We start from the raw sequence: 26,237 nt of genomic DNA on the forward strand, positions 1-26,237 counted from the left end.
TTTCAGCAGTTTTTCGAGAAAATGATTGAGCATTTTTTCAAACAATTTTTCAAGATGATTTTCTCAGCAATTTTTTCTAGTATTTTTTTCGAGCAGTAATGAATAATTTTATGAGCAGTTTATAGAGAAGTTTTTCGATAAGATATATACAGAAGCTTTGGGAGCGAGTGTTTTCGAGCAGATGTTTTAAGTAGAAATTTTCAGCAGCTTGTTGTTTTCGATCAATTTTTTAATAATTTTACCGTTTACCAAGCAGTTTTTCGAGTTTTTATCTACTTTAATATAATCTCTAATAATTTAATCTAATTGGAGCTGATATCTTCAGCAGTTTTATTTTTAGTTGTTTCGAGCAACTTTTGAACAATTTATTTTCAGGCGAGTATTTCCAACTATTTTTAAGCAGTATTTCAGAAAAGTGTTTTGCACTGATCTTTCATCAGTTTTTTCTAGTAATTTTTTTTAACAGTGTTTTGAGTAGTATAATGTGAAGTTTTTTTCGAGCAGTTTTCGCAGCAGGTTTTTTTAATGAGATGCTTTCAGTAGCTTTTTTCGGAAAATTTTTAAGCAGTTTTTTGAAAAGTTCTTCTCGATCAGTTTCTGAGCAGTTTTTTCTTGTAATTTTTCGAATAGATAAAACAGCTGCATAATCTAGCGGTTTTTCGAAAAAATTTCAAGCGTTTTTTTCGAAAACATGTTTTGAGCATATTTTAAACACTTTTCTCGAGCAAATATTTTTGAAGTGTTTCCGAGCAATTTTTCAAGCTGACTCTTCGGCAGTTTTTTCTGGTAGTTTGTTTTTTCGAACAATTATGGGCAGTGTTTTGAACAGCTTAAAAAGGAGTTCGTCGAGAAATTGTTTCGAGCAGATGTTTTCAGCTGCTCTTTCTAGTAGCTTTTTTGAGAAATTTTTAACATTGTACAGTTCAATATTTTTAGGCGAACGTTTTCACTTGTTTTCCAGCAGTATTTTCGAGCAGTTTTTCAAGTACTTTTCCGAGCTATTATTTGAGCAGTTTGTCAAGTGGATGTTTTCTGCAGTATTTTATAGTAATTTGTTTTAGTAATTTCCGAATAATTTTTCCGAGCAACTTTTGAATTGTTTTTTTTTCGAGCAGTTCTTTGAGCAGATATTTCAATGGCTTTGGGGTATATTTTTAAACAATTTTTCAAGCGAAAAAGAAAGCATACTGTTACGATTATTATTCAGCTAAGCAGAAGGTGGCTGTTTCACGCCATTAATGAATAGTTCAATGCTTCCGAAAAATCTCGGCTGTTTTTACCTTTTTTTATATATATAAAAAATAGGTATAGAATTCGCTCAAACTTTCGAAAAATTTTCCGGGGCCCGGAGGGCCGAATGTCATATACCAATCGATTCAGCTCGACGAACTGAGCACATGTCTGTGTGTGTGTGTGTTGTCAACTAAGAGGTCGAGATCTCAGAGATGGCTGGACCGATTTTGATCAAACTAGTCGCAAATGAAAGGTCTCCCGGTCACCCAGAACGCTATTGAATGGTTTTGAGATCGGATGTTTACTTTTTGAGTTATACGAAGTTTTATGTCAAAATTTTCAGTTTTTTGACAGTATCTGTCACATTGGACCTTGAAAACAGAATATGTTTCCAGACTTAGATTTCGCTCGGTAATACCTATCCAACAAGCCATAGATTGTTAAAATCCGTCCATTTTTAACGGAGATATCGAAATTTCTGTGTAAGCCTTATTCCAGTAGAAGGAATTTTGAGCGCTGTATGAAAAAGCAATGCTTGGGAGCAACATGAAACACGATTTTTTATACTGTTACATATAATTGTTTCTAAGTAAAAAAAGACTGTGTACAGCATCCTTTTTTATGACAATTTGCCTCGGACCAATTTTAGCACGGTTCATTTTTGGCAACATAATCTTTCGAATATGGCATATGTAAACCAGATGATACCAGCATTATCGAGTTGGAAGTAATTCCATAATTATATTGATTTAAACTATTTACAGCAATAAATGCTGGAAGAACATGACTTCCATATACCATACGACTCAGTTCGTCGAGATCAGCAAATGCGTGTGTGACAAATAATTTCACTCAATTTTCTCGGAGATGGTTCAACCGTTTTCTACAAACTCAGATTCATATGAAAAGTCGTATACTCCCAAACAAGGTTCCTGAATTACGTTTGGATCCGACTTCTGATTGCGGAACCACAGGATGATATGTGAAACGAAATTAAAATAATGCAATTAATTTTTCTCGTAGATGGCTGAACCGATCTAAGATTCAAATAAAATCTAAGAATCATCTATGATTCAAATGAGAGGTCTTAAAATCCTATAAAACCTCTTACCTTCTTTTGTCAGATCCGACTTCTGGTTTAGAAAATGCAGGGTGATTAGTATAAAAATGTCCATTTCACATAAATTAATCAGGTTTATCGGGTTTGCAAATTTGGATAGTCGATTACGAAATAAATTTATTTCAGTTTAAGCGGTATTCAGTTTTCGATTCGGAATGTACCCCCAAATTTTAATTCGCACTACAATTTCTCAAACATGTCTACACACTGCTCAGGTGAATTTAACTGATTTCGGCTACACCGATTTTAGAATTCCGGTTCCAGTATCGAACCGATTCTCAAAGCTCAATCATTTTCTCATAAAAGACCAAATCGAACTTCAAAAAGAAATATTACCGGACTTAAGGTCCCATACAAAATTGGTGAATTTTATCCGATTCTGGAATTACAGATGATGAGTTTATAAATTTCATGTAAATTGTTTGGCGTAATAATTTATGGCCATTCGAATCATTTTGGGCTATGCTAATTCCTGAATACCGGCTCTGGAAATACCATAAATAATGACGAAAAACTCTAAAGTGGAACTTACTTCGACATCTCATGGAATGTTCAATCGATTGTCACACGCTAAGATTGAAATTCGATATGTTTTGCAGTTTCGGCATTACAGGGTAATGAGTGATTAAAATCTCAATTTTTTTTTTATTCAATAGTATAATATATATTTTTAGGCACACTGCTTAAGCTCTAAGATGCCAAGGGTATTTCCTAATCTTAATTAACGACTAACTTAAAACTAGAATAGTATCATTAGATTATGTCGTCTAGAATTTTTGGAAAAAGCTTTTAGCTGGCGTTCGGCAGTGGTCGGTGAATTGAATATTGCATGACTTCCAGTTGGTGCTATCTATGGCCGCTTCCTTTCAGTTCGTGTGGGTCCGCGGGAAACACCCCCAGGCTACGAAGGCTCGGCGGGTGGCCCGCATGCTGGTCATCCACTGGAGCGTAGGACCGTAGGCGGTGATGGTGATGTTACGAAGAGATGAAAAAATAGAAAAAGTAAATATTGTGGAAACCGAGGTAAATAGGGGGTATGGAAACAAAATGTCTGAAAACTACAGAGATCTAATTAGTTGCCATCGAGATGGTGAAGAGACGGGGGAAGGGGGAACGAAAAGTTAGTGACAAAAAAAGATCTTGTTAGTTCCAATGAAGATGGTGGACAGGGACGGTGATCGAGAGAATCGGGCGGATGTTAGTGTCGAACCTGTAGGTGGAGATTATACTTTCTGAGCGAGGTATAACAGATTACACTTGGATATTAATGTGTTTGAGGTACTGGTATATAAGAAGCATATAAGAGATATCCCGACTAGCCAACACATCTCGGACCGGAACTTCAGGTGGTCTACCTCGGGCCCTTAGGGAGTCCTTTAATAAAGACCTGGCGTCACGATACTCCGTACACGTCCATACGACATGCTCGATGTCCTGATAACCGTCACCACAAGCGCAGAGACCGCTCTCCACGATTCCAATACGCCGGAGATGCGCGTTGAATGTGTAATGGTTTGACATGAGCCGAGACATCACACGAATGAAGTCACGACTCACGTTCATCCCCCTGAACCAAGGTTTCGTCGATACCCTAGGGATAATGGAATGCAGCCATCGTCCCAGTTCGCCATTGCTCCATGAAGTTTGCCAACTTTCGAGAGTTTTCTGACGAGAGATACTGAAAAATTCATTGAAGCAGATTGGTCTTTCGTAAATATCACCTTCTAATGCGCCCACCTTAGCCAATGAGTCTGCCTTTTCATTGCCCGGAATGGAACAATGCGAAGGGACCCAGACTAAGGATATTAAATAAGACCGTTCAGATAAAGTACTCAAATGTTCCCGTATTTTCCCCAGGAAATATGGGGGATACTTTCCTGGCTTCATTGCCCGGAGAGCTTCTATTGAGCTTAGACTGTCCGTGACAATGAAGTAATGGTCTTTGGGCAAGGTTTCAATGATCTCGAGGGTGTACTGAATAGCAGCTAATTCTGCGACGTAAACTGAAGCCGGATCACTGAGTTTGTACGAAGCGGTGATGTTCTGATTGAAGATTCCGAAGCCTGTGGACCTGTTGATGTTTGATCCGTCAGTGTAAAACATCTTTTCACAGTTGACTGTTCTGAATTTATTATAAAAAAATATTTGGGGCCACTTGAGGGCGTACGTGATCCGGGATTCCACGAATTTCTTCTCTCATGGATGTGTCGAAAAACACAGTAGAATCAGAAGTATCCAAGAAATGAGCACGGTTGAAAACAAACGAAGAAGGATTAATATTCTGAGCCATGTAATCAAAATACAAGGACATAAAACGGGTCTGAGAATTGAGCTCGACAAGCCTTTCGAAGTTTTTAATCACCATTGGATTCAAGATATCGCATCGGATTAGCAATCGATATGAGAGATCCCAGAATCGAGTTTTCAACGGTGAGACGCCCGCGAGCACTTCGAGACTCATCGTATGAGTCGACTGCATGCAACCTAAGGCAATACGCAAACAACGATACTGAATTCTTTCCAGTTTAATGAAATGGGTGTTCGCGGCGGATCGGAAGCAGAAGCATCCATATTCCATTACGGACAATATCGTTGTTTGGTACAGCCTGATCAGATCTCCTGGGTGGGCACCCCACCAAGTTCCGGTTATTGTGCGAAGAAAATTGATTCTCTGCTGGCATTTTTGTTTCAGATACCTAATGTGACATCCCCAGGTGCCTTTGGAATCGAACCAGACCCCGAGATATTTAAATGTGAAGAACTGAGCTATGGTTTCATCCCCTAGTTGAAGCTGTAATTGTGCTGGTTCTCGCTTCCTTGAAAATACAACCAGCTCAGTTTTCTCCGTAGAGAAATCGATACCCATTTGAAGAGCCCATGTTGACAAGTTGTCGAGGGTATCTTGTAATGGTCCTTGGAGATCGGCAGCTTTTGGTCCTATAATGGACACAACGCTGTCGTCGGCAAGTTGCCTTAGCGTGCAAGGTGTGTTGATACATTCATCAATGTTGCTCACGTAAAAATTGTATAAAAGGGGGCTTAAGCATGAGCCCTGAGGAAGACCCATGTAACTGAATCGTATTGTCGACAAATCACCATGCGCGAAATACATGTGTTTCTCGGACAATAGATTAAACAAAAAGTTGTTCAGAACTGGCGAAAGACCATGCTGATGCAACTTCTCAGACAGGATATTTATAGAAACTGAATCAAAAGCCCCCTTGATATCTAGAAATACTGATGCTATTTGTTCTTTACGAGCAAATGCCATTTGAATTTCGGTTGAGAGCAACGCAAGACAATCGTTCGTTCCTTTACCCCTGCTGAAGCCGAATTGTGTATCTGAAAGTAAACCATTAGTCTCGACCCAATTGTCTAGACGGAAGAGAATCATTTTTTCGAACAACTCCCGGATACAGGAAAGCATAGCAATCGGCCGATACGAATTGTGATCGGAAGCTGGTTTCCCAGGTTTTTGAATGGCGATAACTCTCACTTGTCTCCAGTCGTGTGGAACAATATTACCCTCGAGGAACTTGTTAAATAAATTCAGCAAGCGCCTTTTGGCAGGGTCAGGAAGATTTTTCAACAAGTTGAATTTAATTCTGTCTAACCCCGGGGCTTTATTGTTACACGACAAGAGCGCAAGTGAGAACTCTACCATCGAAAACGGTGTTTCGTTTGTATTCGAAGTCGCGGCGCGGGATATCTTCTGTTCCGGAACAGTATCAGGACATACTTTTTTAGCGAAATCGAATATCCAGCGGTTAGAATATTCCTCGCTTTCGTTCGTTGTGTTTTGGTTGCGCATTCGTCGGGCTGTGTTCCAAAGAGTGCTCATCGATGTTTCTTTTGTTAATCCGTCAACAAACCGTCGCCAGTAACCTAGTTTCTTTGCTTTAACTAAGTTCTTCATTTGCTTATCTAGTGCTGCGTAATTTCTATAATTATCAGGTGTTCCATATTTTCTGTACTTTTTGAATGCTAAAGATCTTTCCGCGTTCAGTGATGAGCACTCTTTGTCCCACCACGGGTTGGGAGGACGAATGTTGGTATTCGCGCCGAGTACACGTTTCGTCTGAGCTTGAATCGCAGTGTCGAGAATCAAGCCAGCCATAAACGTATACTCTTCCTCCGGAGGAAGTTCTTGTGTTGTTTCTAGTTTCTCAGATATCGATATTGCGTAGAATTTCCAATCAATATTTCGTGTGAGGTCATACAAAACATTGATTGTTTCCGATGGTCTTAATCCGCTGGCGATTGAAATTACGATAGGCAGATGATCGCTACCGTGGGGATCAGGGATTACCTTCCACGTGTAATCCAACCGTAGCGATGTCGAGCAAAGGGATAAGTCCAGCGCACTTGGTCTTGCTGGTGGTGCGGGAATTCGTGTCATTTCTCCCGTATTCAAGATTGTCATATTGAAGTTGTCGCAAATATCATGGATCATAGCTGATCTGTTATCATCATGAAAACAACCCCATCCCGTACCGTGAGAGTTAAAGTCTCCTAAAACTAACGTCGGTGCGGGAAGAAGTTGCATGATACTGCTGAGCCAGTGGTACCCAACTGAGGCTCTAGGGGGAATATAGATGGAAGCAATACAAAGGTCCTTGCCTTTAATTGTGATATGACATGCGACAACTTCAATACCTGATATCGAGGGGAGGTTAATTCGAAAGAAGGAATAGCACTTTTTTATCCCCAAAAGTACTCCTCCGTAGAGATTATCTCGATCCAGGCGAATAATGTTAAAATCGTGGAAGTTTAGTGATACATCAGAAGTTAACCAAGTTTCGCACAATGCAAATGCGTCACATTCCAGATTATTTACTAAGTATTTAAAAGGATCTATTTTCGGGATGATACTTCTACAGTTCCACTGTAAAACAGTGATCGAATCCTTGACCTCGTTCGAAAAATTAGCCATCGAAGGAAACGATTGCTGAGAGGAGGGGCCATTTTGCAGTTAGCTGCATCAAAAACATTTTAACTTTTGGCAGGAAAGTCATCAAAATACCTTTTAGGGGGTCAGAAATGTTGAAGACGGAAAATATAAAGTCCACAATGTAACTGAATTTTACAAGTCCAGCACTTGATGTGTTTTCTGGTTCCTTGGGGACTTTCGGGGTTTTGGGTGTCCCCGGAAGTGTTGGATATTCTTTCTCCGATTTCAAGTCTCCGGAACTAGGAGCTTTTGGCTTCTTCTTTTCGTTTTTTTTACCAACACTTCCTTCTGCTGTTACTTTTGGAGGGCCTTCAAGAGATATCTTCGAACCCTTTCTAGGGAGTTTAGGAGATGATATATTTTTCCTCTTCCTAAAACTACGAGGGACAGTTGAAGATGTACCTTCTTGAGGATCGTCAGAGTCGCAATCGTCCGCAGACAAACAGGTGTAGGGGTTCTGTTCAGGTGGTGTGGCGATTTTCAGCATTTCTGCGAACGAGCGGTTTGATCGTTGCTTGAGAGATCGTTTCAAATGATCTCCACGCAATTTATACGCAGAACATGCTGTGAGGTCATGCGGGGCCGCCCCACAGTAAAGACACTTTTCAATGTCTCTGTCGCAAACGCCATCCGCATGACTCTCTCCACACTTCGAGCAGCGGGGCCGATTTCCACAATGGGAAGCTGTGTGTCCTAGTTGTTGACAACTAGTGCAATTCATTACCCGTGGTACGAAAAGTCGTACAGGTAGACGAACCCTGGCCAAGAGAACGAATTTCGGCAAAGCCGAGCCGAAGAAGGTCACCCGATACGAGTCCGAGTGGGGATAAGACTTTGTCCCATCCGCGGCGATCGATACTGAATGCAAACGTTTGCAGTCCAGTATCTTGACATTCTTAAGCAAGGGATCTTTAAAACATCCGACCCCATGTTTGAGAATGTCCTCGCATGTCAGACTTGGATCCGTGATCACTCCGTCTATCTCGACTTCGCGAGCTGGTATATAAACGCGGTAGTCCCGCGTAAAGTGATCGTTTCGAGCGATCTCATTAGCATGTTTCAGACTGGTCAACGAGACCCTGAGCTTATCGGGACGAATTTTTGAGATAAATTTCAATGTTGGATATTTCGACGTCAAGTCATTAGATATTTTCAAAATATTAAGCGGTTTATTCTTCTCTTTGGTCCGAAAATAAACCACATAAAGGCCGGCCGAGGGTGAAGGCTCTTCGGGATACTGTTTAACCCGGTGAGTCTTACTATTTGGAGCAGATTTAGAATCTGTTTCCATTTTATCTTCGGGGGGCAGGGTAGAATTTAATGGACTTGCCATAGCGCGGTTGAGGTTCCGCGCAAATTATAGGGGGAGTCAAAATATAAGACGATAAAGGGACACGAAGGAAAAAAAATATAATACAAAGCTAATGATCCGTAGCAACTCGGCCGCTGAGGCCAAGCGTTAGTTACAACAACCTCTGAGAATTAATATGCACACAGCACCGGTTCACGGCACCACACTAAACGTCCGTTCACTGTTCGTATTGTTTTAACACAATAGCACCCGGCACTGTCTAACTGTATTTATTGTTTATACTGTATTGATCTACTGCACAAGCTCGCGAATACAAAAGATTTGATATTAAATGACCTTGAAACGGATAAGAATGGATTAACGCACAGCTGCTCTAATGCAAACTACCATCCGATCGATACGATGGTCACGAAAGGAATGAAAATCTCAATTTGCCGTTTAAAACGACGATAATTAAAATAATGTCATGAGAACTAAAACACCTAAGAATATCCATGCAAAAACACATGCGTATTGATAAAAAAAGGTATCATCTCACTGCTAGGTGGATTAATCACGTTTTTTTAAACCAGCTGCTTGAAATTTGAAAAGAGTACCGAAATAAAAAAAATCCAGAGATGCAATTCAATCCAGCTAAACCAATTCACTTTCGCTGATTCTCTTACAACCAGTTGACAAACTCGATACAATATTTCCTTGTTTCTCATTTGAGAAAACAATTTGCAATCCAACGTTCCAACGGAATCTTTTCTCATAGTTTTCCATTTTTCATATATCAACTATAGAATAGCTCGGCAAACGAAGTTTCCTGTCAGCTTGATTTGATTGTGTTATAAATTCCCTTTTGCTATTCCGTGGCTTACCGTGGCAAACTCCGTGGCAACGAATCAAGCACAACCTCGCGAACGAACAACAGCGGCTAGGAAAAGGCGGGATCCGGCAGTCCGCTTGCACGGAATGTTCGCCTTCCGTCGCCGTGGTCGTCGTCGTCGTCGTCATCGTCTTTCAGTCAGCAGCCACCGCAAAGTCGCTTTCATTATTTTCAATTTGCGTTTTGATTAGCTTTTAATGAGAAAGTAATTCAAAATGAGCACTGCGTCTTGTGTTTTTTTTTTCTCTTTCTTCCCGGGTTGGTGTCGGGGAAAGCCGGCTGACATTGTCAGCGACTTCGGTGAAGTCCTTCGAGAGTAAATGTGACCGGAATGGCGAAGAAATGAGTTCATTATTGGATCGGGCCCAGTGTTGTTGCTTAGAAAGAAAATGTTTTTATTTTTAAATTTAAATAACCTTTCACTTACCTTTGTTCTTGGTTTTTCCTTTTCCATCTTATTTGCAGCTTTGATGCCCGAGACACCCGCGAAGGCTCCCACCGCAGTTCCAACTCGTCGTTCGATGGACGGGCCAGTTTCTATCCGAACCGAGTGCCGGCGACGCTGGAAATCCGGCAGACGAAAAGCTCCGACAGTGGAGTCTACCGGTGCCGGGTGGACTTCCACAAGAGCCCCACCCGAAACACGCGGGTGCAGCTGTCCGTGATAAGTAAGTAGCGAACCGAATCGAATCCACCGTAATCGGCACTGCCACTGGAGCAGTCGAACATTTGGTACGAGCATTTTCATGGATGGTGGATTAAACATATGTTTCCGTTTTCCGATGGGAAATTGGCCGTCCGCCGTAAATCACGGTGAAGCATTGCACTGCCGTTCGTCGAACATTTCTCATTTTCGTTCGCGTGCTCCCCCGGCAGCCGATATGATCGAAATTCGAGCAGTATTTTCGGATTCTCTCCTACTTTTAATCGTACTTTTACACGAACATTAATCACAAGTTTCCTCCGGTGCTTGTGTCTTTTATCCGGATGGAGGTTCTTAAATATTTTACCGTGACTTTCCGGCAAGTTTTTGTGATCGTGTAAAAAATCGGTTTTTGGAATCCACCATCCTCACATGGCTATTTTATTGAACTCAATTTAGATGTAACTTTTACTAGCTAATTGAATGAATTTTAAATGTTTCAAACGCATTTCACCCTTACTCGAATAAATATTAGCAACATCTTTTTTCTGATTTTATTTAGGGCTGTAGCTGTGGCGAGGTCACGATTACTCGCGGCGATCGGTAAAGTGGAATGGTGTGATATATTTTTTTAACACAGAGGGCAGCAGTGTCCTTCATGCAATGCAAGAATAAATCAGCTGACTATTGTTTACAATTCGAACTCAGCATTATTTCAAAATGAGGTTCCAAAATAACCCAAGCTTCCGTCGTCGACATTTTTCACCTCTTTAAAACGATTCATCCACTTACCCACAAACTGTTTCGACATTTGCATGTATTTCGCCGCGGTAGCTTGGGTCATTTTGGAACCTTTCGAGTTTTTGAATAATGCTGAGATCGAATTGTAAACAATAGTCAGCTGATTTATTCTTGCATTGCATGAAGGACACTGCTGCCCTCTGTGGTAAAAAAAATATCACGCCATTCCACTTTACCGATAGCGAGTAATCGTGGCCACGCTCTTATGTAGCAGACTGTATATAACACCAGCTGAATTACCCAGCATTGCTCTGAAATGTTTCGTGAAGACAATACTGCAAAAAAAAATTCTAGAATTTGTCCAGCCCATTGAAAAACTCAGATCGTAGCGAAACACAACTTTGACGGCAACCAGATTGAACAATACTCCGTAGTTCCCACAAAACTCATAATTTGCACGGTATTCTCGAAAAATCGAGTCAGTTTCATGTTTGATTCCTTCCTTTTGCTAGTAATATTTAAAACATGTTTCTCTCTACATGGCCACCGAGAGAAAACACGTGCCCGGGGGATTGCAATACTACGGGTTCTAAACCCTCCCTGCATTTCCCACTCAAAAACGCAACTCTCACATGAATTGCACCTTAAGGTCTATTCGCACTCGGCCGATGAGACCATCAGGCACGTTTTTTGCCTATCTCATATAGAAAGGTTATGCAATCAATGTGAGAACCGACCTTACAACCGAGGCCATTTGACTCAGTTCGTCTAGATCACAAAATGTCCGTATGTGTGTATGTGTGTGTGTATGTATGTGACAAATAATGTCACTGAATTTTCACAAACTCAAATTCAATTGAAAGGTCTTATGGTCTCATAGACTGCTGTTAAATTTTATACCGGTCTGACTTCCGGTTCCGGAGAATAACTGAAGTTGGTTTGTTTGACCATCTACTGATAAAAAAACTATCAATTGGAGAAGATTTGAGGTCGATTTTAACATTTGGAATTTGACACACAGACAGTTTGCGTACTCGACGTACTGAGTTGAATATATGACTATATGATATTTTATATGAATAGTATGTATGATACTCGGCCCTCCGTTCAAAAGTTGGTTTTGGAAATATTCAATCTGTCACTGCAACAATCGAAATTTCCCTCCGAATGGCAAAAATCAGTTATGTTTCCAATTTATAAAAAAGGACAGAAACGCGAAATTGCGAACTATCGTGAAATAACATCGCTCTGCGCGGGTTCTAAATTATTCGAATTAATCGTAAATGAAACGATTATGTTCAACTGCCGTAGCTATATTTCTTCTGAACAACACGGTTTCATCTCTGGTCGATCGGTCACAACCAACCTGATGGAATTTACGACGTTCTGCATCGACAACATTGCGAAAGGATTTCAAGTTGATACAATCTACACAGACTTGAAGGCAGCTTTTGATCGAATTAACCATGACATTGCATTAAGAAAATTGGGATTCTCCCCAAGATTTTGTTGTTGGCTCGAATCTTATCTCAAAGACCGCACTGTTCAAGTGAAAATTGGCGATACACTTTCAGACGAATTCTGTAATTGTTCCGGCGTACCCCGTTTTGTTCGCTTTATTCTTTAATGATGTCACATCGATCTTTACCGGAAGTTGGAAGTTATTATATGCTGATGATTTCAAAATATTTCTTGTAGTTGAAAGTCTAGCGGATTGCTATCTGCTTCAATCGCGATTATCTCGATTTATCGAATGGTGTACCGATAGCCACATGACAGTGAGCAACGAAAAATGTGTTGTGATTTCATTCCATCATAAAACAAGCCGTGAGGTGTTCACCTTCAACTACACCATCGGAAATCATGTATTAGATAGAGTTGAATGTGTGAAAGATCTCGGTATATTACTTGACTCAAAACTTTTTTTTCGAAACCATCAGTCTATGATAGTAGAAAAAAGCCAACAGACAACTAGGTTTTATATTTAAAATTGCCAGCGGATTTGATGATCCACTCTGTCTTCGATCATTATACTGTGCACTTGTTCGCTCGCATTTGGAGTCTTCAGTTGTGATTTGGGCACCATATCATCAGAACTGGATTAACAGGATCGGAAGTGTGCAACGCAAATTTGTTTGGTATGCCGTTAGAAGCCTTCGTTGGACGAACCCTTTCACAACCCGGTGGGTTATGGCGCACCTTATTTCAACCGTCTTGATTCGTGCGAAACCTGATTTCAACCCTGTTCCCCAATGAACTGTCATCTGCCGTTAGTGGAAGGAGAATAGCGTGAGTAAGCAGTGAGCACACATGTGGTTTGTAGGTGAGGGAAACTAAGAGTTAAAATGAACTGTTTTTTCTTAAGATTAATTTGTCATTCTACTTAAATTTAACTTAGAATAGTCAGTGCAGTGTAAAACATATTGAATTGATTTTCTAGAACTATACAGATACAAGGTAAAACATAAGAATTTACATGCAAACTTAACCTAAAACATAAATGATTTACAGCTAATAGTACGGATTGCTGATCAGTACAGTAAAACTCTCAGAAGTACGGAATTGTTAGTACGGACGAATTGATTATAAAAAACGTGATTAATCCACCTAGCAGTGAGATGATACCTTTTTTTTCAATACGCATGTGTTTTTGCATGGATATTCTTAGGTGTTTTAGTTCTCATGACATTATTTTAATTATCGTCGTTTTAAACGGCAAATTGAGATTTTAATCACCTATTACCCTGTAATGTCGAAACTGCAAAACATCGAATTTCAATCTTAGCGTGCGACAATCGATTGAACATTCCATGAGATGTCGAAGTAAGTTCCACTTTAGAGTTTTTCGTCATTATTTATGGTACTTCCAGAGCCGGTATTCAGGAATTAGCATAGCCCAAAATGATCCGAATGGCCATAAATTATTACGCCAAACAATTTACATGAAATTTTTAAACTCATCATCTGTAATTCCAGAATCGGATAAAATTCACCAATTTTGTATGGGACCTTAAGTCCGGTAATATTTCTTTTTGAAGTTCGATTTGGTCTTTTATGAGAAAATGATTGAGCTTTGAGAATCGGTTCGATACTGGAACCGGAATTCTAAAATCGGTGTAGCCGAAATCAGTTAAATTCACCTGAGCAGTGTGTAGACATGTTTGAGAAATTGTAGTGCGAATTAAAATTTGGGGGTACATTCCGAATCGAAAACTGAATACCGCTTAAACTGAAATAAATTTATTTCGTAATCGACTATCCAAATTTGCAAACCCGATAAACCTGATTAATTTATGGGAAATGGACATTTTTATACTAATCACCCTGCATTTTCTAAACCAGAAGTCGAATCTGACTAAAAAGTAGGAGGGTTTTATAGGATTTCAAGACCTCTCATTTGAATCATAGATGATTCTTAGATTGCATTTGAATCTTAGATCGGTTCAGCCATCTACGAGAAAAATTAATTGCATTATTTTAATTTCGTTTCACATATCATCCTGTGGTTCCGCAATCAGAAGTCGGATCCAAACGTACTTCAGGAACCTTGTTTGGGAGTAGACGACTTTTCATATGAATCTGAGATTGTAGAAAACGGTTTAACCATCTCCGAGAAAATTGAGTGAAATTATTTGTCACACACGCATTTGCTGATCTCGACGAACTGAGTCGTATGGTATATGGAAGTCATGTTCTTCCAGCATTTATTGCTGTAAATAGTTTAAATCAATATAATTATGGAATTACTTCCAACTCGATAATGCTGGTATCATCTGGTTTACATATGCCATATTCGAAAGATTATGTTGCCAAAAAGGAACCGTGCTAAAATTGCTCCGAGGCAAATTGTCATAAAAAAGGATGCTGTACACAGTCTTTTTGGTACTTAGAAACAATTATATGTAACAGTATAAAAAATCGTGTTTCATGTTGCTCCCAAGCATTGCTTTTTCATACAGCGCTCAAAATTCCTTCTACTGGAATAAGGCTTACACAAAAATATCGATATCTCCGTTAAAAATGGACGGATTTTAACAATCTATGGCTTGTTGGATAGGTATTACCGAGCGAAATCTAAGTCTGGAAACATATTCTGTTTTCAAGGTCAAATGTGACAGATACTGTCAAAAAACTGAAAATTTTGACATAAAACTTCGTATAACTCAAAAAGTAAACATCCGATCTCAAAACCATTCAATAGCGTTCTTGGTGACCGGGAGACCTTTCATTTGCGACTAGTTTGATCAAAATCGGTCCAGCCATCTCTGAGATCTCGACCTTTTAGTTGACAACACACATACACACACACAGACATTTGCTCAGTTCGTCGAGCTGAATCGATTGGTATATGACATTCGGCCCTCCGGGCCTCGGAAAATTTTTCGAAAGTTTGAGCGAATTCTATACCTATTTTTTATATATATAAAAAAGGTAAAAAAGACTAAACGTGAGTAATTTGTAAACACTTATTAACTTAAAATGTATACATATTGTATATTGATTAATTTGAATATTATTGAATAATTCTCCCCAAGGGATTTTATAACTCTCTCTGTCTCTATTGGAAATAAACGAGTTACAAAACCGGAAAGCTTTCTGTTCGTCCGATTGCTAGCGCAACAAACCCATTGAACTTGCCTCCATATGAATTAAAATGATATCCGGAATTTCTTGAGTGTTGCTATGTGAGCCTGAGCACCTCGCTTTGCCTTGCCTACTTTAATTTGAATTTAAATAAAAGTTTTTTGCGTGTATGTTTCAAAAAACTAGCAGTTAGAAAACCTGTGAAATCTGCACACAAATTGAATTCCACTGGATTCTGAGATGATTATGACTTTCATTGGTTTGGTTTGCGATAAAATTACACTGAAAATAGACAAAGAAGAGTTTGTTTCAAATAACCTTTTTTTCTTTAAAACTGCTTGTTCACGCCAAAGTGTAAGTCTCAGGAGACAGTTTAAGTGAGCTATACTGTATACACAACAGAAACCGATTAGTGATAGGATTCGAGCAGTTATACAAGCAGCAGACAGTATTAAAGATTACGATACATACTTTCCGGTACATCTTACGGTATGTGCTTTTCGGTAGAGACAAATTGTGTTCCTATAATAATGTACGCAGACTATAAAAACGTAGTGTAGATCAGATCAGGCGCGTTCGTATGAGCGATCGTGCGATCGTACGACAGTACGATAAAACGATAGTATGTCAGTCAGTCCAAGCTTTTGTAGTTATCGTTGCAATAAATATAGTGTTAAATAGTATCCGCGAGTTTTCACTTCGTCGCGAGAATCCGAACACTTGTCCGACAAAACCACAAACGTTAATGTGCGCAAACATTTTGGTCCTTCGAACCGGATCGTCGGAACAAGTAACGTAAATCTATCGCGCCGGTCGAAACGCGTGTACGGCAAAGGCAGAAATGTTAAAGTGAAATCGCCATTGTAATTCTCACCACGACCTTAATTGTCGTTACATACAGTTGGTTAAAAGTTGTCTGAACTAAGAGCAACTCGTATCAGTCTGTGTTTTAGTATGTTTATCACTGTCCGTCAGAAATGCGGCGAAATTAATTCTGGTCGATAAAAACGACAATTCAAATACACCCAAATATGTGTAAAATGTGTTCTGTTGAACATAAAACCTCTCATAATAAATGTGTGACACGAGGTCAAACTGAAAAGTAATGGCGACGCAACTATTTTGAAGTGGCATTTGTGAAGTGATACAAAAATCTCGTGCTGATGAAATGGAACTTCTAAAGTTTCGTTTTACTGAAAATAAAAGACTGACCATTCTGCGGAATGGAAATAATTCACTCCGATTCATAGCAGTAAGTCACTCAGGCTTGTTTACAAAACAAGCAAAATCTTTCCCGGTCATTTGCGTTAAGGATTCTCGGAGGTCGTCCCATCATGGGAGACTTCTTTTCGGCAAGCAAGGACAGTTCAGGTAGCACCTCAGTCTGCACACTGCAGATGAGGAAACAATTTATTTCATCGGCTACGCTGAAACACGGCGTACAATCTCATCATGAAGTATTAGATGATAGACTAGCAGCAGCTACAGCGGTGATGGTATTCGTCCTCACCAATCTCAGGTGCATTCACTTCGGGTTGAATTGAGCGCCATTCAACCAGGTTCAACGGTGAACCATCAGGGCTGACAGAGCCATCACAGTCTGTTGCTTACAGGAAGCAGCAGAGCTGGATTGAGATCCAGTAATTTCGCGAATGCACCTCCATAACATCATCGTATTTATCGGATCAACAAACAAGTTGTTGATAATTCCAACATTGAGGAAACGTTGGAATTCCAGTCCGTGGGTCTGAGCCCAGCGGAACCTTTCGGAAGGCAACACAGCAGCAGTCCAGTAATTGGAACCTTCACGAAATTCATCGTAGTACCAACAGCGCGAATAGGAACTTCGTTACCAGTCAACAGTTCATAATTACGTCGAATTAGTTATTCGAATTCTGAGAGACAGCCTTGTACTCAAAACATCGTCCTATCGAAATTGAGAGCTATTCATCCAAGTTCGGGAGTCAACCATCAGGGCTTGCAGAGCCACTACAGTCTGTTGCTTACAGGAAGCAGCAGAGCTGGATTGAGATCCAGTAATTTCGCGAATGCTAAATACCATTTTTGTATTTATTGAATCAACAAGCAAGCTGTTGATAATTACAGCATTGAGGAAATGTTGCAATTCCAGTCCGTGGGTCTGAGCCCAGCGGAGCTTTTCGGAAGGCAAAACAGCAGCAGTACAATAATTGGAACCATCAGGAAAATTCCAGTGGTACCAACAGTTCTATTAGGAAATTCGTCGTCAATCAACACAGATTACTATTACGTCAACGCATTGAAATTCATTCCCACCGTATCTGTCGACGCGATCGGATGTGTATTCGCTTTAATCCAGTCCAGTACAGTCCGCATTAATCCGCTTTCAAGGTCGTTCTTTTGTTTTCGCAGTGTCGATTGTGATCGGACACTCGGGTGTGCGAGTGAGTTGAGTTTTTTTTGCACCGAGTTAGATATCGTGATTTGTGCTTTTTCTCCGTGGAGGTTTTTTCACCGTCACACAGCCATAGATAGACAATTGTGATTGTGCTTTTTTCCTCACGGAGTTTTAGGCATCTATTGAAGAGGCAATCGACCAAGATCAGGTCTTGGTGGCCGTTTGTTTTTGCAGCCGAACAAGCTAAGTATTGTTTGTATTTTGTTGCTATCCTCTGATTATTTCACTTACACCATACATAATCAAATCTGTGCGGAGATAGCTCCGTGTAATAATAATGGTTCCCCCCCCTCCGGATGAAAAAATGGAGACAGATCCAAAACCACCCCCACTTGTCCCTACCCCTTCAGCTGACAATAAGATTCCGAGGGTAAAGAAGTATCCTGATGATCCTTTGCTTTCGACCGGTTCCTGTGTGGTCTATTTCCGGACCAAGAACAACAACAAATTTAACCTTATAAAAATATCTCACGAATTGACTTCACGATACTCTACTATTACACGTATTGATAAAGTACGCCCAGGGAAGCTTAGGGTCTTGTTAACCAGCTCAAAGCAGGCTAACGGGATCGTTCAAAGTGATCTTTTTGCGCGGGAGTATTGTGTCTATGTGCCAGCCCGCGAAGTAGAAATAGACGGCGTAGTCACAGATGCGAGCCTGACATGCGAAGATCTTCTTAAGTACGGGGCCGGCGGTTTCAAAGACCCCGTACTTAAGAATGTAAAGATACTGGATTGCAAACGGCTGCATTCAGTGTCGATCGCCGGGGATGGTACAAAATCATATCCCCAATCAGACTCTTATCGAGTGACCTTCGCCGGCTCGGCATTACCCAACTACGTTCTCCTGGACCGGGTTCGTCTGCCTGTTCGTCTCTATGTGCCGCGGGTCATGAATTGCTCCAATTGCAAACAATTGGGGCATACAGCCTCTCATTGTGGTAATAAGTATCGTTGTGCTAACTGTGGAGGGGCTCACGCGGATGGCTCTTGCGGGAAGAGCATCGAAAAGTGCCTCTACTGTAGAGAGGACCATCATGACCTCGCGGCATGCCCTGCGTACAAACTGCGAGGAGATAAATTGAAACAGTCTCTCCAGTCTCGTTCCAAACGGTCTTTTGCAGAAATGCTCAAGAGTGCTACGCCACCTAAACTCACCGGAAACCTTTACGCTTGCTTGTCAACTGACGAGTGTGATTCTGACGATCCCCAAGAAGGTACATCTTCGGCAGTCCCTCACAGCTATAGGAAGAGGATAAATATTTCCTCTCACAAGCTCCCTAGCAAGGGTTCGATAGTATCTTCTGAGGGTCCCCCAAAAGTAACAGCAATGGGAAGTGCTGGTAAAATGAAAAAACCAAAGCAAACAGCTCCTGATCTTGAGAAACTCAGATCTAAAAAGGAATTCCCGGCACTTCCTGGGTCATCAAAATCCCCAAGTGTCCCAGAAAACCAACCAGAAAATCGACCGAGTGCTGGATTCATAAAATTCTCGGATATTGTGGACTGGATTTTCACAACTTTCAATATTTCCGACCCCCTGAAACAGCTTATGATGAGTTTTATACCCACAGTCAAAACATTTCTGAAGCAGTCAACTGCAAAATGGCCCCTCATTTCAGCGATTGTATCCTTCGATGGCTGATTTATTGAACGAGGTAATGGATCCGATCACTGTTTTACAGTGGAACTGTAGAAGTATCATACCGAAAATAGACCCCTTCAAAGTATTAATAAACATCTTGGAGTGTGACGCATTTGCCTTATGCGAAACATGGCTAACTTCTGAAATACCAATTACCTTCCATGATTTTAATATAATCCGCTTGGATCGAGAAAACCCCTACGGAGGAGTACTTTTAGGGATCAAAAAGTGTTATCCCTTCTACCGGATAAACCTCCCTTCGATACCAGGTGTTGAAGTTATTGCATGTCAAATCACAATGAAAGGCAAGGACCTTTGCATTGCTTCCGTATACATTCCCCCAAGAGCTTCGATTGGGCACCAACGGCTTTGTGACATCATGGAGCTCCTTCCTACACCTACGTTAGTTTTAGGAGACTTCAACTCTCATGGTACGGGATGGGGCTGTCTTCAGGATGACAACAGATCAACTCTGATCTATGACCTTTGCGATAACTTCAATATGACAATTTTAAATACGGGAGAAATGACACGGATTCCTGCACCACCAGCAAGACCAAGTGCGCTGGATCTTTCCATTTGCTCGACATCGCTACGGTTGGATTGCACGTGGAAGGTAATCCCTGATCCCCACGGTAGCGATCACTTGCCTATCGTCATCTCAATTGCCACCGGATTAAGACCATCGAAGACAATCAATGTTTTGTATGACCTCACACGAAATATTGATTGGAAAAGATATGCAAACTCTATATCTGAGAAAATAGAATCAACACAAGAACTTCCTCCGGAGGAAGAGTACACGTTTTTGGCTGGCTTGATTCTCGGAACCGCGATTCAAGTTCAGACGAAACGTGTACCGGGCGCGAAAACTAACATCCGTCCTCCCAACCCGTGGTGGGACAAAGAGTGCTCAGAGTTAAACGCTAAAAAATCTGCAGCGTATATCATTTTTAGAAAAAACGGAACACCTGATAATTATCGGAATTACGCGGCGTTAGACATGCAAATGAAGAACCTAATTAAAGCAAAGAAACGCGGATACTGGCGCCGTTTCGTTGACGGATTAACAAAAGAAACATCGATGAGCACTCTTTGGAACACAGCCCGACGAATGCGCAATCGAAACACCACGAACGAAAGCGAGGAATATTCTAACCGCTGGATATTCGATTTCGCTAAAAAAGTGTGTCCCGACTCTGTTCCGGACCAGAAGATCTCCCGCGTCGCGACAGCGAATACAAACGAAACACCGTTTTCGATGGTAGAGTTTTCTCTTGCACTCTTGTCGTGTAACAATAAAGCCCCGGGGCTAGACAGAATCAAATTCAACTTGTTGAAAAATCTGCCTGACCCTGCCAAAAGGCGCTTGTTGAATCTATTCAACAAGTTTCTTGAGGGTAATATTGTCCCTCATGACTGGAGACAAGTGAGGGTTATCGCCATTAAAAAACCAGAGAAACCTGCCTCCGACCACAATTCGTATCGGCCGATTGCTATGCTTTCCTGTATCCGGAAATTGCTTGAAAAAATGATTCTCTTCCGCCTAGACAATTGGGTCGAGACCAATGGCTTGCTTTCAGATACACAATTTGGTTTTCGCCGGGGCAAAGGAACGAACGATTGTCTTGCGTTGCTCTCAACCGAAATTCAAATGGCATTTGCCCGTAAAGAACAAATGGCATCAGTCTTCCTAGATATCAAGGGGGCTTTCGACTCAGTTTCAATACATATCCTATCTGAGAAGTTGCATCAGCATGGTCTTTCACCAGTTTTGAATAACTTTTTGTATAATCTATTGTCCGAGAAACATATGCATTTTGCGCAGAATGATTTGTCGACAATACGATTCAGTTACATGGGTTTTCCTCAGGGCTCATGTTTAAGCCCCCTTTTATACAATTTTTACGTAAACGACATCGACAAATGTATAAACACATCTTGCACGCTAAGACAACTTGCCGACGACAGCGTTGTGTCCATTACAGGACCAAAAGCTGCCGATCTCCAAGGACCATTACAAGATACCCTCGACAACTTGTCGACATGGGCTCTTCAAATGGGTATCGAGTTCTCTACGGAGAAAACTGAGCTGGTTGTATTTTCAAGGAAGCGAGAACCAGCACAATTACAGCTTCAACTAAGGGGTGAAACCATAGCTCAGGCCTTCACATTTAAATATCTCGGGGTCTGGTTCGACTCCAAAGGCACGTGGGGATGTCAAATTAGGTATCTGAAACAAAAATGCCAGCAGAGAATTAATTTTCTTCGCACAATAACCGGAACTTGGTGGGGTGCTCACCCAGGAGACTTGATCAGGCTGTACCAAACAACGATATTGTCCGTGATGGAATACGGATGCTTTTGCTTCCGATCCGCGGCGAACACCCATTTCATCATGCTGGAAAGAATTCAGTATCGTTGCTTGCGTATAGCCTTGGGTTGCATGCAGTCGACTCATACGATGAGTCTCGAAGTGCTGGCGGGCGTTATACCACTTAAAAACCGATTCTGGGATCTCTCATATCGATTGCTGATTCGATGCAATGTCTTGAATCCGACGGTGATTGAAAACTTCGAAAGGCTTGTCGAGCTCAATTCTCAGACCCGTTTTATGTCCTTGTATTTTGATTACATGGCTCAGAATATTAATCCTTCTTCGTTTGTTTCCAACCGTGCTCATTTCTTGGATACTTCTGATTCTACTGTGTTTTTCGACACATCCATGAGAGAAGAGATTCGTGGGATTCCGGATCACGTACGCCCTCAAGTGATCCCTAATATTTTTTATTATAAATTCAGAGCAGTTGACTGTGAAAGGATGTTTTACTCTGATGGGTCAAATCTCAACGGATCCACAGGCTTTGGTATCTTCAATAAAAACATCACCGCTTCGTACAAACTCAGTGATCCGGCTTCAGTTTACGTCGCAGAATTAGCTGCTATTCAGTACACCCTCGAGATCATTGAAACCTTGCCCAAAGACCATTACTTCATTGTCACGGACAGTCTAAGCTCAATAGAAGCTCTCCGTTCAATGAAGCCAGGAAAGTATCCCCCATATTTTCTGGGGAAAATACGGGAACACTTGAGAACTTTATCTGGTCGGTCTTATTTAATATCCTTAGTCTGGGTCCCTTCGCATTGTTCCATTCCGGGAAATGAAAAGGCAGACTCATTGGCTAAGATGGGTGCATTAGAAGGTGAAATTTATGAAAGACCAATCTGCTTCAATGAATTTTTTAGCATTTCTCGTCAGAGGACACTCGAAAGTTGGCAAACTTCATGGAGCAATGACGAACTGGGAAGATGGCTATACTCCATTGTTCCCAAAATATCGACGAAACCTTGGTTCAGGGGGATGAACGTGAGTCGCGATTTCATTCGTGTGATGTCTCGACTCATGTCAAACCACTACACATTCAACGCACATCTCCGGCGTATTGGGCTCACGGAGAGCGGTCTCTGCACCTGTGGCGAGGGTTATCAGGACATCGAGCATGTCGTGTGGTCGTGCGTAGAGTATTACGACGCCAGGTCGAAGCTACTGGAATCCCTTAGGGCCCGAGGTAGACCACCTGAGGTTCCGGTCCGAGATGTGATGGCGAGTCGGGATAGTTCATATATGTTTCTCATATATCAGTACCTTAAACACATTAATATCCAAGTGTAATCTGATATACCTCGCTCAGAAAGTATAATCTCCACCTACAGGTTCGACACTAATATCCGCCCGATTCTCTCGATCCCCGTCCCTGTCCACCATCTTCATTGGAACTAACAAGATCTTTTTTTTTTGTCACTAACTATTCGTTCCCCCTTTCTCCGTCTCTTCACCATCTCGATGGCAACTAATTAGATCTTTGTAGTTTTCAGACATTTTGTTTCCATACCCCCTATTTACCTCGGTTTCCACAATATTTACTTTTTTTTTTCATTCTCTTCCGTAACATCACCATCACCGTCTACGGTTCTACGCTCCAGTCGATGACCAGCATGCGGGCCACCCGCCGGGCCTTCGTAGCCTGGGGGTGTTTCCCGCGGACCCACACGAACCGAAAGGAATCGGCCATAGATAGCGCCATTTGGAAGACCCATGCAACATACAATAGATTCTAGAAAATCTAAGACGACATAATCTAATGATACTATTCTAGTTTTAAGTTAGTCGTTAATTAAGATTAGAAAATACCCTTGGCATCTTAGAGCTTAGGCAGTGTGCCTAAAAATATATTATATTGTTGAATAAAAAAAAAAAAACGCATTGAAATTCTGAGAAACACTGTTGTCTCATATCATCGGGAGTATCCAAGATACTCGACACATCATCAGTCCAGTAATAGTCGGAGCATTATACGTTAGCATCAACAGTCATACTTCAGAGAAAGCGATCCTGTCAGCGTCACAACACATGCAGTTGCGGCGGTTATCAAATTCATCGATCATCAGATATACGTCGCCGGTTGTGAATCCGGTCCTTACTCGGGAGAAAGAGTCGCCAGACGAGTTCCTGGCCCAAGCTCGGGGAAATCGAGCAGTTCCTGTAGCATCTGTAAAGAGCACAAGCCTCGTCGGTGGGTTCGTAGAACCACCGGCTGGGACTTGACAGCAGTTAAGTACCCATTTTGTTTCGTTTCAATCGCCAACGTGCTCGTACAGATTCTTACGTGTCAGCTATTTCACATCATAACCATCAGCACGGTTCAAGGACATCGGGACATTATGGTTGAGGTTCCCAGATCGTCATTCACGTCAGACAGGATGTTCCCAAGCTCATCAAAAAGTGTGTCAACATCATCGTAGCATGTTTTGGCTCATCTACAGCTCAACGATTCATGATCGTTGTTTATTTCCAAGTATTCATCTACCTCACCAGTCCAGCAGCATAAAATCATCCTCGGTCTAGGAAGCAATTCAGCAACAACATTCGATCTACAGCAGTCAATTCAGCGATTGATAACCACATAACAGAAGTGGTTTCAAGGTCCAGTAACGAAGCAATCAGTGATGGCCCAGTTTTGGTCAAGGTGATCGGAACTACCATCCCAACAATAACTCAAATTAAGTGTGATGTGTGGCACCATTAAAACTTTGCTGAGCGACGTAGCTCTGCGTCATGATACGGATTGTGGCATCAAGTCTACGAAGAGTGGAGGAGGTCAAAGGAACGAATACAGAACGTGAACGTTCGGCAATTTAAGTAGTACCGTGGAGGAGGTCGATGGAGGAAATTCAGCCAAAAAATTCTCAACAATCCAAATAGTACAGCATAGGACTTCAGTCAACGAGATCATCAGTTCATTTATCGTTCAGAAACAACATGTTTTCGCCTGAAGCAAAGCATGCTCAGATCACCAGGACATCTCGTTAGAAACAACATCTAGGTCATCAGTATTTTTTCGGTTATCGGATTCTTCTTCGTGTGTTTACGGCGGAAAACACATTCAGCATCGGTCTTGTTACATCGTTTATTCAAGGTCAACGTTTGAGTCACTCTGACTCGGTCAACAGTCTGCAATTGTAGCAGCATTACCAGAGATGGAACCAGCGGAGTCGCTCGGGTCTTGTTTTATCGACGCCGGCTGCATAGCAGTTGACGGGTCGAATTCAAGTCTCCCGTCCTCGACGCCCATGGTTCATCAAAGGATCATCGAGTACCAGAAAGCAGCACACCAAAGTTATTGTGAATAAAAATTACAGAGAATTTGTAATGTATAGGATGGTCAGGCAAATAGAACTCGTAAAATAATTCTGGATATATAATAACAGCAGCCAGGTTAATAATGGCTAACAGCAGTACACACTCTCAATTGTAACAGGAACAGAGCAGATTGCTTAGTATCTCAAATCAGATTAGTTTGTTGAAAGCACGCGATCGTGCGATCGTACGATAGTGCGATCGTACGACAGTACGATAAAACGATAGTATGTCAGTCAGTCCAAGCTTTTGTAGTTATCGTTGCAATAAATATAGTGTTAAATAGTATCCGCGAGTTTTCACTTCGTCGCGAGAATCCGAACACTTGTCCGACAAAACCACAAACGTTAATGTGCGCAAACACTGCTCAACTTGAATTTTTGACTGTAGATAGGGAACATATTCACCTATTTTGTAACAAAATTTTATTAAATTCAAAAATTTTTTTTTTCTACAAATCGATTTCAAATTTTCAGAATCGATTTTTTTCAGTGCAGGAGTCGATTAGGATTTTTCCTCGTTTTTATTCGAAAATTTGACCAATTTTGTAAAAACCACTCATACAACAGTGTTTTGTAGGGTTGGTCAGTTTTCGACTACAGCCATTCGAGAAAAAAATTGTTAAAAAAAGTTAGGTAAGGTCTAATGGTCACATGCGGAGATGGCTAAACCGATTTTAACAAACTTAGATTCAAATGAAAGGTCTCACGGTTCCATACAAAGTTCCTGAATTTCATTTGGATCCGATTTCCGGTTCCGGAATCACAGGGTGATATGCACCAAAAATGTGAAAATAATGTCACTCACTTTTCTCGGAGATGGAAGTTCTTAAGATGCCATAAGAATATTCCAATTTTCATTCCGATAAAACCCCTGGTTCCAAAGATAAGTATAGGTGCTCAGTATGAAGACGTCAATTTAAGAAATACTTTGTTCTTAAGCTACCTCTTTATATTGGCTAGTGATTTTCCCTAGTTTGCAGACCATGAGACTCTGTAACCA

At 41.1% G+C, this 26,237-nt stretch overlaps 1 protein-coding gene across 5 annotated transcripts in view; it reads left to right on the forward strand.

Moving 5' to 3' along the window:
* Positions 1-26,237, forward strand: part of LOC131432866 (nephrin) — a 789,197-nt gene that overhangs the window by 518,169 nt on the left and 244,791 nt on the right. For all 5 annotated transcript variants that reach the window (XM_058599423.1, XM_058599426.1, XM_058599425.1 and 2 more), the window contains exon 3: positions 9,953-10,155. In XM_058599423.1, coding sequence (XP_058455406.1) covers positions 9,953-10,155 — 203 coding nt within the window. The remainder of the gene's footprint in view (positions 1-9,952; positions 10,156-26,237) is intronic.

This window comes from Malaya genurostris, chromosome 2 (genome assembly GCF_030247185.1).
Source record: "Malaya genurostris strain Urasoe2022 chromosome 2, Malgen_1.1, whole genome shotgun sequence".
Taxonomy (NCBI): Eukaryota; Metazoa; Arthropoda; class Insecta; order Diptera; family Culicidae; genus Malaya; species Malaya genurostris.